Source organism: Coptis chinensis, unplaced genomic scaffold (assembly GCF_015680905.1).
Source record: "Coptis chinensis isolate HL-2020 unplaced genomic scaffold, ASM1568090v1 utg1995_pilon_pilon, whole genome shotgun sequence".
Lineage (NCBI taxonomy): Eukaryota > Viridiplantae > Streptophyta > Magnoliopsida > Ranunculales > Ranunculaceae > Coptis > Coptis chinensis.
Genome location: NW_028238120.1, coordinates 17,494 through 31,365, shown reverse-complemented (window position 1 = coordinate 31,365; position 13,872 = coordinate 17,494). Strand labels below are relative to the sequence as shown.

General features: G+C 35.9%; 2 protein-coding genes and 1 long non-coding RNA gene across 3 annotated transcripts; 2 read left to right on the top strand and 1 right to left on the bottom strand.

Moving 5' to 3' along the window:
• Positions 1-750: 750 nt before the first annotated feature.
• On the top strand, positions 751-2,154 carry LOC147473640 (uncharacterized). Its single transcript, XR_015210368.1, has 2 exons — positions 751-2,028; positions 2,117-2,154. It is a non-coding gene; the product is annotated as an uncharacterized LOC147473640 (long non-coding RNA).
• A 1,479-nt stretch (positions 2,155-3,633) lies between these two features.
• LOC147473639 (F-box/LRR-repeat protein At3g48880-like) lies at positions 3,634-4,356 on the top strand. Its single transcript, XM_086587203.1, has one exon. It carries the CDS (start codon positions 3,634-3,636, stop codon positions 4,354-4,356), a length of 723 nt encoding a protein of 240 aa, XP_086443329.1.
• Positions 4,357-4,585: 229 nt separating this feature from the next.
• ARPC2B (actin-related protein C2B) lies at positions 4,586-7,857 on the bottom strand. The gene is made up of 11 exons (XM_086587204.1): positions 7,841-7,857; positions 7,592-7,714; positions 7,336-7,402; positions 6,939-7,146; positions 6,613-6,782; positions 6,416-6,493; positions 6,187-6,319; positions 5,977-6,068; positions 5,836-5,892; positions 5,337-5,391; positions 4,586-4,916 (listed from the first exon to the last, which is right to left on the bottom strand). Exons 2-11 carry the CDS (start codon positions 7,648-7,650, stop codon positions 4,726-4,728), a joined length of 1,110 nt encoding a protein of 369 aa, XP_086443330.1. The 5' UTR covers positions 7,651-7,714; positions 7,841-7,857; the 3' UTR covers positions 4,586-4,725.
• Positions 7,858-13,872: the final 6,015 nt, after the last annotated feature.

Here is a 13,872-nt window from a genome sequence, read left to right as displayed (position 1 = left end):
TTGTCTCGGCTTGCAGATCGAGAGAAGTTCTAGTGGTGTATTAGTCCACCAGACTAATTACACCGAGAATGTTTTGAAACATTTTCATATGGACAAGGCACATCCATTAAGTACTCCAATGGTCGTCCGGTCATTGAATATAGAAAAAGACCCATATCGCTCCAAAGAAGAAAATGAAGAAGTATTGGGTCCTGAAGTACCATACTGAGTACAATTTGTGCATTAATGTATCTAGCACAATGCACTAGACCGGACATTTCTTTTTTTTGTAAATTTGTTAGCCAGGTACAGCTCAGTGCCTACTAAAAGACACTAGAATGGCGTAAAACATGTCTTAAGATATCTACGTGGAACCACGGATTTAGGTTTGTTTTACTCATCAAAGGATTCTAGAGGTTCCAAGTTTGTGGGATATGCAGATTCAGGATTTCTGTCAGATCCTCACAAGTGTCGCTCCCAACAGGTCATGGGTTTTTTACAATTCAATTCTTTATCGGTTCGGTTCTTAATGACCCGTTTTGAATGGCTCTAACTTTTTAAGACCCAGAACTAAAATATTCGGTTTCGGTTCTAGTTCGGTTCGGATAATGGAGTATCATTGGCACTCCTAATTAGAGTTGTGTTGTATTAGGAAATTTCTTAAGATTAAGAGTTCATGTTGTATTATGAAACTTCTTATGATTAATTAACATGCCTATGTCAATATGTCTCAAGAATGCCCTACCTAAAAAAGAGATTGTCCATATAAGATGTAGTCTATAGAAAGAGGTGATTACCAATTATAATTAGAATCCAAAAAAATCCTGCCCCATATCATTTATAAAAACCTTACTAATGTCATTCCCTAAAAAGAGAAATAGGTCGGAAAAATGTCTTTGAGCGGAACGAAAAGAGCGAGAAAGTAGATACTGATACTGTTATGGGGAAGGTAAAAGATGATGAGACAGGGGATGAGAAATCAGCTTTTCAGAGGAAGAAAAGAAGAAGAGATCGATATATTTTGGGATTGGTGATAAATTGTGTCTCTTAGATGGAAACGACGAGTGCAAGAAAGTAAAAAATTCTCCTCATCCAGAATCGAACATCACACGTTATGGCGTTGCTTCCTGGGAATCAAAGATTTACTTTGTTGGCGGTTGCTATATAAATAACTTGAATGCGATGTCTGATAAAATCTTCACATTCGATAATCGATACAACCTCCAATTCTTGGCTAATAAACGGTTGTTACTCTTCCAGAACCCTCGACTGTTTTTCCTGTTGTGTGTTTTCACAAAGGTCATTTATTTGTGTTTGGAACTGTTTGGGACGATGAACTTATATCACCCAGAAGCAGTCACTTTGCTGCATATGCCTACAACATCAATGCTGGTTATTGGTTGCCCACGACGGACGATCTCTGCCCTAACCCTCCTCCTCTTCATGAGCATAGATTTTTATGTATAGATATATTTGCGCGCACCCATGCAGGCTTGTTTTGTGCACTGCCGATTTCTGCATGTACCACTTTGCCACGAAACAATGGTTAGAAACTCAGAATCACAGACATTGCCGCAGCAGCTATCTGCTCTTCGTTGGAGCTATGCAGTTGCGGTTATTCAAGGTTATATGTTTTATCATTTTGACAGGTAGATTTACTGCTATGATCTCAATAATTGTGTACACTACAATCTGCTCCGACTGCCGGATTATCACCGTGACATTTATGTCAATTCATTTGGCTACCCAACTCCTACTTACCTTGTTCATGCTGGAAATGGCCTTTTGTGTCTTTTTTTGCAAATTAGGTGACCCAACTCCTACTTGTTGCAGATTCATTCCTCCTCCCCTGTTAGTGAGTGCCCTTTAGGTCTTGCAGTTGCTGGGTCACCTAATTTGCTCTCCATCGGCTACGGGCTTTGGGATGTTTTGGAAGTGTGAGGTGTCTCTAATCTTTGCTTTCCTTTCCTTTAGGTCTTGCAGTTGTTGGGTCACCTAATTTGCTCTCCATCGGCTACGGGCTTTGGGATGTTTTGGAAGTGTGAGCCTGTGAGGTGTCTCTAATCTTTGCTTTCCTTTCTGTTATTCCATGATTGTTTTTCTAACATTTTTGTGTTATTCCATGAATCATTTTCAGTCAGAAAGCATGGTGGGGGTGATCATTTTGAATGTAAACGTAATGGTAACATGATCAATGTTTGAATGTTATGTAAGTGATTAAACATTCCGAGTCATTTTACGTCAGGCTAGTTTGGCCAATTTCAGTGACTTTGCCTTCTGCGTTACCTTTGGTTGCGTGATAAGCTGGAAACTATTTTCAGTTTCATCTACATTTTCTGATGGATGCTTGTGAAAGCATCAGGTAATTGTATAGTAGTACCCTTAGTTTTATATCTCAACAAGTTTTGCCTTTTCCTTTTAATAATTGACTCATTGCAATCTGTGTGTGTCAGTGTGTTTTTCCATATTGCATTTCTTAGGTGCGGTGACTTGATCTGAGTAATTTTAGCCTGCAATATTGCAGTCTAGAAGTTGTTTCCTGGGAGAGAACTCTCTTTAGTTTTGAAACAGGCTCAAGTGCTCATTTGGGAGTGTAGATTGTAGATGCCATTAAAGTTACTCAGATTGCTAATTCAGATGCCATGAAAGTTACTCAGATTGCTAATTCAGATGCCGATTTGGATATAATTCTAAAATCCGATGATCCGAAAAAAAGATATTATTGCCAATTTATTCCGAAAATATATACTTCTCCCACTATCAGGTTGATAATTTGTGCCGACTTTGAGTCCAATACCATAATCCCTTACTCAATATGCAATGCTTGCTATTGCTATATTGGTGGTCAGTAGGTCTTTTTCTCGATTTTTCTTAGATCATTTGTTTGAATGAAAATGGGTTTTCTCAATATGGTTTTCTCTCCCGATGAATTGAATTTGATAATTTTTCAGAGCGAAAGTTTTGAAATAATTGAAAAAAAAATTGGATCGGATTTGGCTAGCATATTAGGTTTGATCCGAAGTCACCCCTACTTACTACTAAACACGATGAATTGAATTTGATAATTTTACTCAGAGCGATAGTTTTGCAAATTGCACGATTGCTATGTTGATAAACACTAACTATACGCGTCCATGAATGAGATTTTGGATGAGCTTTATGGCTGTGCATTTAGTGATTGAGACTTAAGAATTCAGCTTATGCTGGTTACACTTGAGTACAACTCAATTCATAATCCGTAAGTTTAACTACTAGTTAATTCATATAAGTATATAACTCAAACTTGAGGGAATAAGAAGAAAAGAAACGCGCAGTTCCAGAGCAGCTACAACACTGGCTCGATCCATATGGGGACTGGAGTAGCAAAGAAACTGGAACATGCTAGTCTCTAGACTAAATTTAACATCCCCAAAAAATGTTCAATAAATCTGGAGGGGAAACTAAGGAGCAGTTTATCCTTTTTTTTTTTTTTGTTAATAATTTTAGAAGTTAGTGTAATTAGGAAACCTACTTATTCTAGAATTGGGATTTAAGTCGGTTTACGTATAAAACTGGTATAAACACCGACTTATTCTTTTTAAGGTAACGAAGTCCTTCATAATCACTTTTCTTTTTTCAACTCTCTATTTTTTGTAATCTCTAATCTCTATTTCAATGGTGGCTGCAACAAGATGGGAAATTTTAGATTCAAATATTTTACTTCACTTGTTTGAGAAAGTTGAAACGCCAACCTTGATCAATGGTGCGCGGTATGTTTGCAAGTCGTGGTACAAAGCATCCAAACAACCCCAGTGTTGGAGAAATCTTGATTTTCAGTCTGCTCCTCGTAAACAGAGCAGTATACTTACAAATATGATCAAGCTGGCGGTTTGTCACAGCCGTGGTACGGTAACCAAAATTGTTCTTCCAAGCTCTTTCGAGCTAGAAGATTTAACGTACATTCTCAAGGAATGCCCTGCATTGAAAAGCTTAACTTTGCCGTCGTTACCATTATATTCAATACCTGACTATAGTTTCAGGCATTTGTTTTCTAAGCTGCAAAATCTAGAGGCACTAGAATTGGGATTTGCTGGTCATTATTTCCTGGAGATCCTAGCCGAGATGAGTGTCCATGGTAACAAGTTGGTTGCACTTGGACTTCATGGTTATATCAGCCACAGAGAAGTATCAGCCATTATTGGACTTCCCGAGATCAAGTACTTGAAACTGAGACGCTGCATAGTTCCGCGCGGGAATCTGATAATGATATTGAAGGGTTGCAAAGAACTGGTTTTACTAGATGTTAGGGATTGTAAAGGTTTTGACTCCGCTGATGACGAGATATTGAAGATGGCTTCTCATATCAAAACCTTCATGCTCCAAGGTTCAGCTATGTAATGACCTACCATCATCTCAATCTACAGAGTTTAATGAATAGAACATATTTTGGTTATATTACATCTTTTGTTGAACATGGAAACATTTGTTTGATTTAATCATGATCATGGTTGAATGTGATAAACACAATTGTTTTTATGTTTTATTGCCGTATTTTATGTGTTTTCGGAATCTCTGGTTGCCTAAGCGTGTACCAGTGTATAGTATACACACCATTGCTCTGTAGCAGTTGTTCTTTAAACTACACAATTCAAGTGTTTCTGTTAATGCATGACCAAACTAAAAAGGTTACGTACAATTAATTCTGGAAAACGGATCTTGATGCACGTGTGGACCAATGTAGTGTCGATGCAGGCAGCAAATTGCAAATTACTCTAATTTGGTGTACCTTCTCCATGAATAGAATTTTGGAACTCTTAACCATTTTTTTCGGAATTTGTCAAATCCCTGAATTTTGATTCTGTAACGAATTTTCCTGATCTTCTTGACCAAAGTGAGGCATTGTCTTCTAAGCGTTTTGGATTTTGAAAAGATTGTAAGTTTATTCTTACAGACATGCCCTGCATCAAAACAGTTGACAAACATAATATCAGCACTCAGCAGCCTTATCAGGAATGCCAATGTACAGGATTAACTCATACATATTGCTTTGAAGTTAATATAACAACAGTTGGATGAAGTGGAAGAATTAGTGGCCATGGAACATCCTCAAATTTGTATTTGGGAACATGGAGAAGCAATATAGAGGAGGGCAACAGTAGGTGGTTCAAGCATGTTTTTCCCTGTTTCTTCTCAATATAGAAGACGTGAAAGGAAATAGGAGTTACTACGCTAGACCACTTTGTCAGTTTCATCCCAGAGGTCCAATGACCAACTTATTAGTTATTTAAGACTTTAAATCAATCTCCAGGCCATTTTTCTTTTCCTTTTTCTTTGAGTTCGTGCCTCAAAGATAACTATTTTACACATATTTAGCTCACCTTGGGACTTCTTGTTTACATGTTCATCTCCTTTTACCACTTCCTTCTGCAGGATCTGAAACTTGAAAAGATAATATCAGTATCCATATTGGTTGCCTTAAAGCCAACTTGACGTGAATGGTCAGGCTAACTATATACTTCAATTGAAGCTCACTCTTTCCGTAATCCAAAAATGAGAAACTTTCAGCTCTGGTCAAGCCATAGAGCTTTGCCCCAAGGGAATCTACTTTCATTTGGATTATCATGCATCACATATTCATAGATTATATGAACCACCTTCGCGACACTTAATTAGAAACATATGAAAGAGCTCGCAGGCCAGAGCATTAAGAGTCTAATTGTATTCCAGATGTTTATGTACGAGAAATTTTTACTTTTGGTTGAAGCTCGACTAAAAGGGGTCATATACATTATGGTTAATTTCACGATCAGGTTCAGCTATGTCTACAGGGAAAAAGATGATACAGAATGAAAGCATTTTGGTGCTGTAATCATATACCTCAGCCAAAAGTTCCACTTTCTTTTTCATCCTTCTTTGTATAAAACCTCTGGTGCACTGAAATCATCAATTTGTATGCCCAAGGATGTTAGAATTATAAACAAAATTAGTTCTTTCAAATCACCAATATAACAAGTTTACCTTCACATGATACTTCACATAGGCATAAAAGTTCAGTAGATTCCATACCGTCTTGTCCATCTTTGAACCTTCTATATGTCGTGAAAATATATCTGCGAGTATGTCATTTCAGATCATATTAGAGCGGGCTCATTGGTTCTGGAAGTCAGATAGTTGAGCTTTGGTCATAGTCAACATCCATGGTAATAACAACCAGTGCGTACGACGTACCAAAAGAGACAAATCCTCCGTTGGTGCTTAAATCCGGAAATGGCTCTCCCCTCAATTCTGGAGGAGGAATAGGTGACCAAGTGCAATGTGGTGCTTTGGTAAAAGCTCCTGAACATCCCACATCCATAAGTTCCTAGAGTAAAATGGTCATATTGAATTAGTCTGATTTTCTTTTTCATACTTTTAATCTTCAAAACTATGATAGACTCAATGAGTATCATTTATGAACCTGAAAGAATCCTGTTGCAATAATCACATCGGAATCTTCTTTGAAGCGCATTGGGAAGATCACAGTAATCTTCTCTAGCTGTGTACCACGCAAGCCAAAACACTTGGTTCATGAGGAAGTGCACTAGCAAAACATTTGACTCTTACAGAATTTATAAACTCGAGTATAAATGTTGCTCACAGAGTCACAGTACATACCAGTCTGATAACAAAGAATGGCTCTCCTGGGTGATATACAAGTTTGATGGGCTTGTGGATCCCATGTGAGGAATCTCGCGAACCAACATTCCACAACATCTCTTTCAGCTGTGAGCTCATGATCACGGCTTGCAATGAGGAAATGTCCGTGATTACCTTTAAACAATCGTCTGAAATATTGAGACAAAAGTATTATCTTATTCGTAATTCCCGTGCTTTACCACCACAAGCTCACTTTTTGTGATACTCAAATAAGTATGCAATGAAAGCAGAAAACCAGGAATATTGGGAAGAAGTACCAATGAGAAATAACTACCCTACCAGACCTTTTCTTTGTGGTAGTTTAGAGAACCTGATCCTTAAAGTAAGTTGATATCCTTCTTGCGGAGGTTCAACTATCTCAACCACATCAGAGTAGACGCGCTTTAAGGTCTGTATGGTAGAGTTCTGAAGACCATTAGTGATGGGAACTCCTGGTGACTGCAGCAAGGTTGAGACCGATAAATGGATATGATGGGGATCCGAAGCTGAAGCCTGTACAAAATTGTTAATTATATGTGCATGAACTATGAAATCAGAAATCATAGGTATAACCTTTAACTGATTGAGAAGCATCAGCAAAGAAAAGAAAAACAGGTTTGAGTCTGAATGAGTGTATCTATATGTCATTTATACGGATAAACTAATGAAAAGATCTTGCATACTAGATCATTTTCAATCTACCCGAATATGGTATTGAACGGAGCCAAATTCGAATATTTGGTGATCAATCTCCATTGGTTTTTCAGCACTGCCAGAAAACAAATGACTCTGATTATCAGGTACACTGCATTGTATACTTGTAAACCAATCACATAATATAGGCTCTTAAACAATAACCATGGTATATAAGATTGCAAGCTAGAAGAAAATCAAGAGAAACTATATAACAAACTAATTTGTCAATCATATTATTTAGTTCTTGCAGGCACAGTATTACCTATAGAGTTTTAGCAATATCTCCTTCAATGCTGGTGATGCCTTGTTAAAGAAAGCCATTTTTTACCCTTCTCTTCCACACAACACACACTTACGCAGTTACGCTGACACTCTTCTTATGAAGCTGGAGAATGTTGAGGACATTATTTTCCCGTGAGATTAATAAACTATGGAGTGAAACACACGTTCAAAGTAGTAATGATTTTGCATGCATTTGAAGCAAAATGAGCCGTAGTCTTTACATATTTACCTTTGATTCATGAGCACTTCAAAATGATGGGATAGATATCCACTACAAGGAAAATAAAAATGTAGCATGGGGCTAAAAAGGTTTCCTCTGTCCAAGGTATATGTGACGATGAAATTAATCTTAAACACGACGACAATGGATACAATCTGTGTGGGAAATAACATTGATGAAACACATCTAGCTATATGCCATATCTGGTTTTAATGGTGAAAAATTCCACGACCCCATGTGGTCATGTGGACCAGTAGCCTCAATCTAAGGGCCTGCCTAGATAACAATATTTTCCCGTTGGCAAATGTTATTTTTCCACTTAAAAGGTATTTGCCACTGCCTTGTTAAAGAAAGCCATTCTTTCTCTTCTCTTCCACAATAAACCAACACGGCAACACACACTTAAGCTGACACACTTCTTATGAAGTTGGAGACTTGGAGAGTGTTGAGGACTTGAGGACATTATTTTTCCTGTGAGATTAATAAACTATGGAGTGAAACACACACACTTTCAAAGTAGTAATGATTTTGCATGCATTTGAAACAAAATGAGCCGTAGTCTTTAAATATTTACTTTTGATTCAAAAGCACTTCAAAAATTCAAAATTATGGGATAGACATCCACTAAAAAGGTGACATAGGACTAAAAAGGTATATGTGACGATGAATGCATCATAAACATGACAATGGAGACCATCTATGTGGGAAATGACATTGATGAAACATTTCTTGCCATATCAAATTTTAATACTGAAAAAATCCATGTCCATGTGGACCATTAGCCTCATTGTACCACAATTGGGTACCACCTATGCTGTTCCTAGAGAAGTATATAAAGTTGATTGTTGGTATGATAAAATTATCCTATTCTTTCTAGAAGAGAGGATTTTGTAAACTGACTCTAAAAAGGAAGGGCTGCGGTATTGGCACCCCTATAATTCTATAAATATGACTACCACCTCTTTGACCAATTCAACGGTACTAGTACTTCTCCATTAAATATACAAAAAATACTAACGACAAGCACCTGCCGCGGGATTGCACAATCTACAGTATCGGGTTGCCGCGAGATCCCATATCCCACAGAAGGTGGCTGCCGTGGGTCTTTTTTTTTAATTTTTTTTTTTAATAACCACCATAAAAAAAAAGTTAGTTGTCGCGAGATGATTTTATTTACTAAAATTGAGTATTTGTTTGTGTTAATTATCAAAACTCTTCTTCATTAATTTGATCACAAAATTTTCTTATAACATATGAAAATATTTACCGCAAGATAGCAAAATTATGGCTCGATTGTAAAAAAATTTTGTCATGGTTTTGGTGTTGTTCTTGGAGTGTATAAAGAAATTTTAAAGAAGAAAATGAGGTATTCATATGTCGTGTGTGTTCAATACGCAAAATTTGAAGTGAAAAAAAAAAACAAAAACACAAAAAAAATATGCCGTGACAACTGCCTGCCATGGGATGCGATCTCGCAGCAACCCAATATCGTGGATTGTGCGATCTCGCGGCAGTTGTCTGCCGTGGGATATGAGATCTCGCAGCAACTGCTTGCCATAGAACTATAGGCATGTGGACATATAAGGAATAACCATTATTATTTACTTTTTGTCAAAAGAGTGCTAGTCCCATTTATCGGGTGCCAATACCGCGCCCCAAAAGGAATACAAATCAGTTGATTTCATATCCTATCAAATTTTAGATGCTACTTCTTTAAAACAAAATATCTTAAGAAACATATATGCAAGTTGCAACAGACATTTACACCCACTATATGCACGCTAAACGCAATGCATTATGTAAGAACCAATTGTCGATTGAGGCTAGAACGCTAGATTACACTGAATGGATGGTGTTTCACGATGGGTCACAAGATCACCTAGTCACTGATCACTAAATTCACTATGACATCAAACTTTCAAAGCTACCTGGGCCCTTCTTGATAGCACAAGCTCTCATATTTCAATTATACTGGAAATAACCTTAACAACCGATGTTACAAATGCAAAATAAAATACATCCAAAACCGTATAAAATTATAAAAAAAACAAAAACAACAACATCGTACCGTAACATTTGCTATGTATCAAAATAGTAAGTATTTTCCATACAATTAAAAAGTAGCACTATGTACCCTGTTTCTCTTTAAACAATATATTTAGTTTTGCACCACAACTCCACAACATCATTTCTATTTTATTTCTGTGCCATGTATTTTGAGGAGATGTAAATCATGTAATGTCGTAATGAGTAATGACACCTGATAATGCCAAAAAAATGTATTTTCTGAAAAAGAAATAAAATGCAACAAACACTTTAACATATCCTAATTGCTATTGGTGTCAACGGGTCGGTTTTGGGTCGGGTTTTAGCGGTTTCCGTTTGGGTTTTATTATTTACGGTTTTATCAATTTCGGTTCTCAACGGTTTTAGCATGAGAATTATAGAATCCAACCCAAAACCATAAAAACTCATGGGTTTTTATCGGTTTCGGTTCTAATTCGGGTCTTTATTATTTATTATCTAATTCAGGTCTTTATTATTTATTATGATTATTAAACAATTTCAATCATTTAAATACTAAAACTTGTATTGTTTTTTTTTTAATTTTTTTATTTTCCTACACGATAATATTTTATATATAATTAGTGATGTATCAACAATCATATTTACATCAATTTATGAATATGTATCAATCATACGCATTAAAATATTTACTATTCATGTGATAATTTAAACATTTGATATAGAAATTAAAATAATCAAATATCTAACTTTATAATTTGGATTTTTTTTTACGTGCATACACATATTTGTACATGTGTATTAACTCAAATTTTAAATCAAACATGTAAATACATGCATCTTACAATTACATCTCATCACTAATTTTTAACATGAACACTATATATTGGTTTATAATAAGTGCATGTACAACAATATATCAAGCATGTGTATCCTATTTAAATATACACGTGCATAAGTTAATAAATATAAAATGTATTAGTTAATTTATAATATACACATTGACATTATTATTAACAATCTATGATACACTTGTTTAACGTATAATTATAAAATATACATTTAACAACACACATTCACTATTAGACTTTTACACTTAAAAAATATATTTTATATTATGATGTATGAGTTTGATTATCTTAAATGTACTATAATATTAAATTTTATATATCGAAATCATAATAATCGGTTTCGGTTTCGGTTCGGGTACCCACGAGTTTTTTACTATTCGGTTCAACGATTTCGGTTCTTTATCAGTTCGGTTTTTAATGACCCATTTTAAATGGGTCAAATTTTTTAAGACCCAGAACCGGAACATTCGGTTTCAGTTTCGGTTTCGGTTCAGTTTCGGATAATTGGGTACCCATTGGCACCCCTACTCATTGGTGCAGAATCTGCAAATAATCCCCCAATCATCCGACCCTACAGTAGTGCTAAAAAAATGTGATCTTGGACACACCTATAAAAATACTCTCATACTCCATAACTAACATAAGTTTTTGATGTACCTCAATAACTACCTAAATCCAATAATATCTCCTAAATAATTTGGGGGTATTTCCAATAGGGGCAGAAGATTAAAAAAAATAAAAATAAATAACACACGTCTGTTTTGGTACCCGTTTTTCCATTTTTGTTAGCGAAAGTTCTTTTACGCCCATTCTTCTTTCCCAGCTCGGAAAAAAAAAAAAAAAAAAAAAAAAAAAAAAAAAAAAAAAACAAAAAAACAAACAACCCTCTTTCGAGCCTTGCAAACACAGTGGCTATAACAACAAACTATGCCTTTATGTCGAAGAACTTCAGTGGCTATAGCTCAGAATGAATTGGCTTTGGAGAAAGGTATTCTTGAATTAGAAATTACTATGACTGAATCATATATGCTTATTCACAAACCAAAGGAAATAATTAATTCCGCAGAACCAAGAATGAGTGGTTAGTGTTGGAGTTATCCATCACATGAGGATGAGGATGAAGGAAAAAAACCGTACTGTTCATGTGAAGAAGTCTAAGTGCGCACGCGCTCAGATTGGTCGTGACCAAAGCGCGCCCGCTCCCTTGTCGTGAAAAAGAAGATAGTTTTTTTTCAGTCTTTCACGAAACAAAGTTACTAAACTTTTGACTTTGAGGAAAATAAGAGATCGCGCACGCGCTCGATTTTGCCTTACTGAGAGCGTGCCCACGCTCATGCCTAAACTTGTGAGTTTCTACTTCTATAATAACCGCGAAATTGCAAGTTTAGTATAAAAACATAAATTAGGTTTTGGAAAACCGAGTCTTTAATAGAAACCCAATTTTGAGAGAAACCAAAATTGTGAGAATTTTTTTGCAAAGAGAAAATGTTGTAAGCAGAGTAGAGTGATCTAGTAAGGTGGAGAGACTTGAGAGGAGTGATTGTAATCTTCCTTCCCATACTTATAAAATGATTAGTTCTTGTAGAAGTATGTATCATTGTCCGAACCACAAACTACGTTACATCTTTGTGTTGTGGTATGTTTTACTTGCTTTATATTTCTATGTTTGTGATAGTTATATCCATAGATTAGGATTATGGTTGTTAGTTGTAGTGAAATATTAGATTTTTTATTAGGGTAGTAGATTGTCCAAGTACAAGTTATCTTAGTGGGGATCGATTAGTATCGTTTTCCCCCAACAAGTTAGTGTGTTATACTGTTTTTAATTTCTTTTTCTTTTTTTTTTCTTGTTTTTTCGATAATCGGCTGTTTTTAATTTCTATAGTACATTTTAATTTCTATAGTACATAGTTAATTCAAAACAAATGAATCAATATCTCCTCTTTTTTATTTCTTCCTGCTGCCCATGGTTTCAACACTTGGATTAGATTTATTCAAATCTTTTATGCCGTTTGTTCATACGAATTAATCAATCATTGCTCAATTTCAGGTTATATTTAAGTTTTAAGATATCAGACAAAGCTTTTTAGGTGTTATTGAGGATACTTGTTTAGATGAAAAATGTGCACTTTTGCAAGATGGTCTAGAAAGGTGGAGTTTTAACAATGACATGGAAAATCCAAGTACGGAGTACATTGTAAGTTGTGATGAGCCTGCTTTCATGGCGTAGGTTGTTAGGACTTAGGATATACCCTCTTGCAACTTGAATATGTATTTTCTTATGTCCTCTATAACCAGTACAGAGATTGATCTCTGTACCATACACACACACATCTCATATCTCGGCACACACATACACATCTCGAAGCACACACACAGATATCGAGGCACACACACACATCTCAGATCAGATCAATGGCGAGATAACACGGTTATAGAGATGATCTCTGTACCCGGTTGTAGAGATCTCGAGTCCTTTTCTTATATAGACAGCGTTGGAAAAAGAGCTGATGACATTGAGAAACTCTATTGATAGACATGAAAGCAAGATACAGGTGGTATGAATTGATTCTTGAGCAATCTCTGTTTTCAATTTCATATTTACTTTGAGAAATCAACACTGTTCACTTGCTACTAATAAAAAGAGTGAGAAATCAACACTGTTCACTTGATTATGGATTTTCTTGTTGAAAAGTAGCCATAGCATCATGCATAGAAATTGGTCCCTCACTCAACATCATGCATGATGAGGTTTATCTATCATAACAATCTTTTCCATCTCCTATAGTCTTGGCTTAACTGTCTTTTGCCTGCCTTGCCCTCGCAGTTTTTTTTGGTATAATGTCGCCTATATATATTAGAAATCCTTCTGGAGGGTGCATAAGTGCATTATAGACCTGACAAATTGAGTAATTCTGACTTCTTCGAGGGCAATGGTGGATTTTGATGGATGAGTTGTAAAGGAATGTTTTTAAGAAGATGGTCTAATGGATTGATGTTACGAGTGCATTAGTTGTATTGACGGAAAATAATGAAGGGTTAGTTAGACTTACCCCCCCCCCCCCCATTACTAGTTGCAATTAGTGTTACCCCCCCCATTTTCAAAAATATTAGTGATACCCCCCCATTTGAGTGATCTAACGGTCAGATTTACTAGTTGCAATT

Excerpts from the sequence above, each read along its gene's own strand:
- LOC147473639 (XM_086587203.1), top strand. The coding sequence starts at position 3,634 with ATGGTGGCTGCAACAAGATGGGAAATTTTAGATTCAAATATTTTACTT.
- ARPC2B (XM_086587204.1), bottom strand. The coding sequence starts at position 7,650 with ATGGCTTTCTTTAACAAGGCATCACCAGCATTGAAGGAGATATTGCTA. Across the intron at positions 7,403-7,591 it reads ATATTGCTAAAACTCTATAG|TGCTGAAAAACCAATGGAGA; the intron begins GTAATACTGTGC and ends GTTTTCTGGCAG. Across the intron at positions 5,392-5,835 it reads AAGTGGAACTTTTGGCTGAG|ATCCTGCAGAAGGAAGTGGT; the intron begins GTATATGATTAC and ends TTCAAGTTTCAG.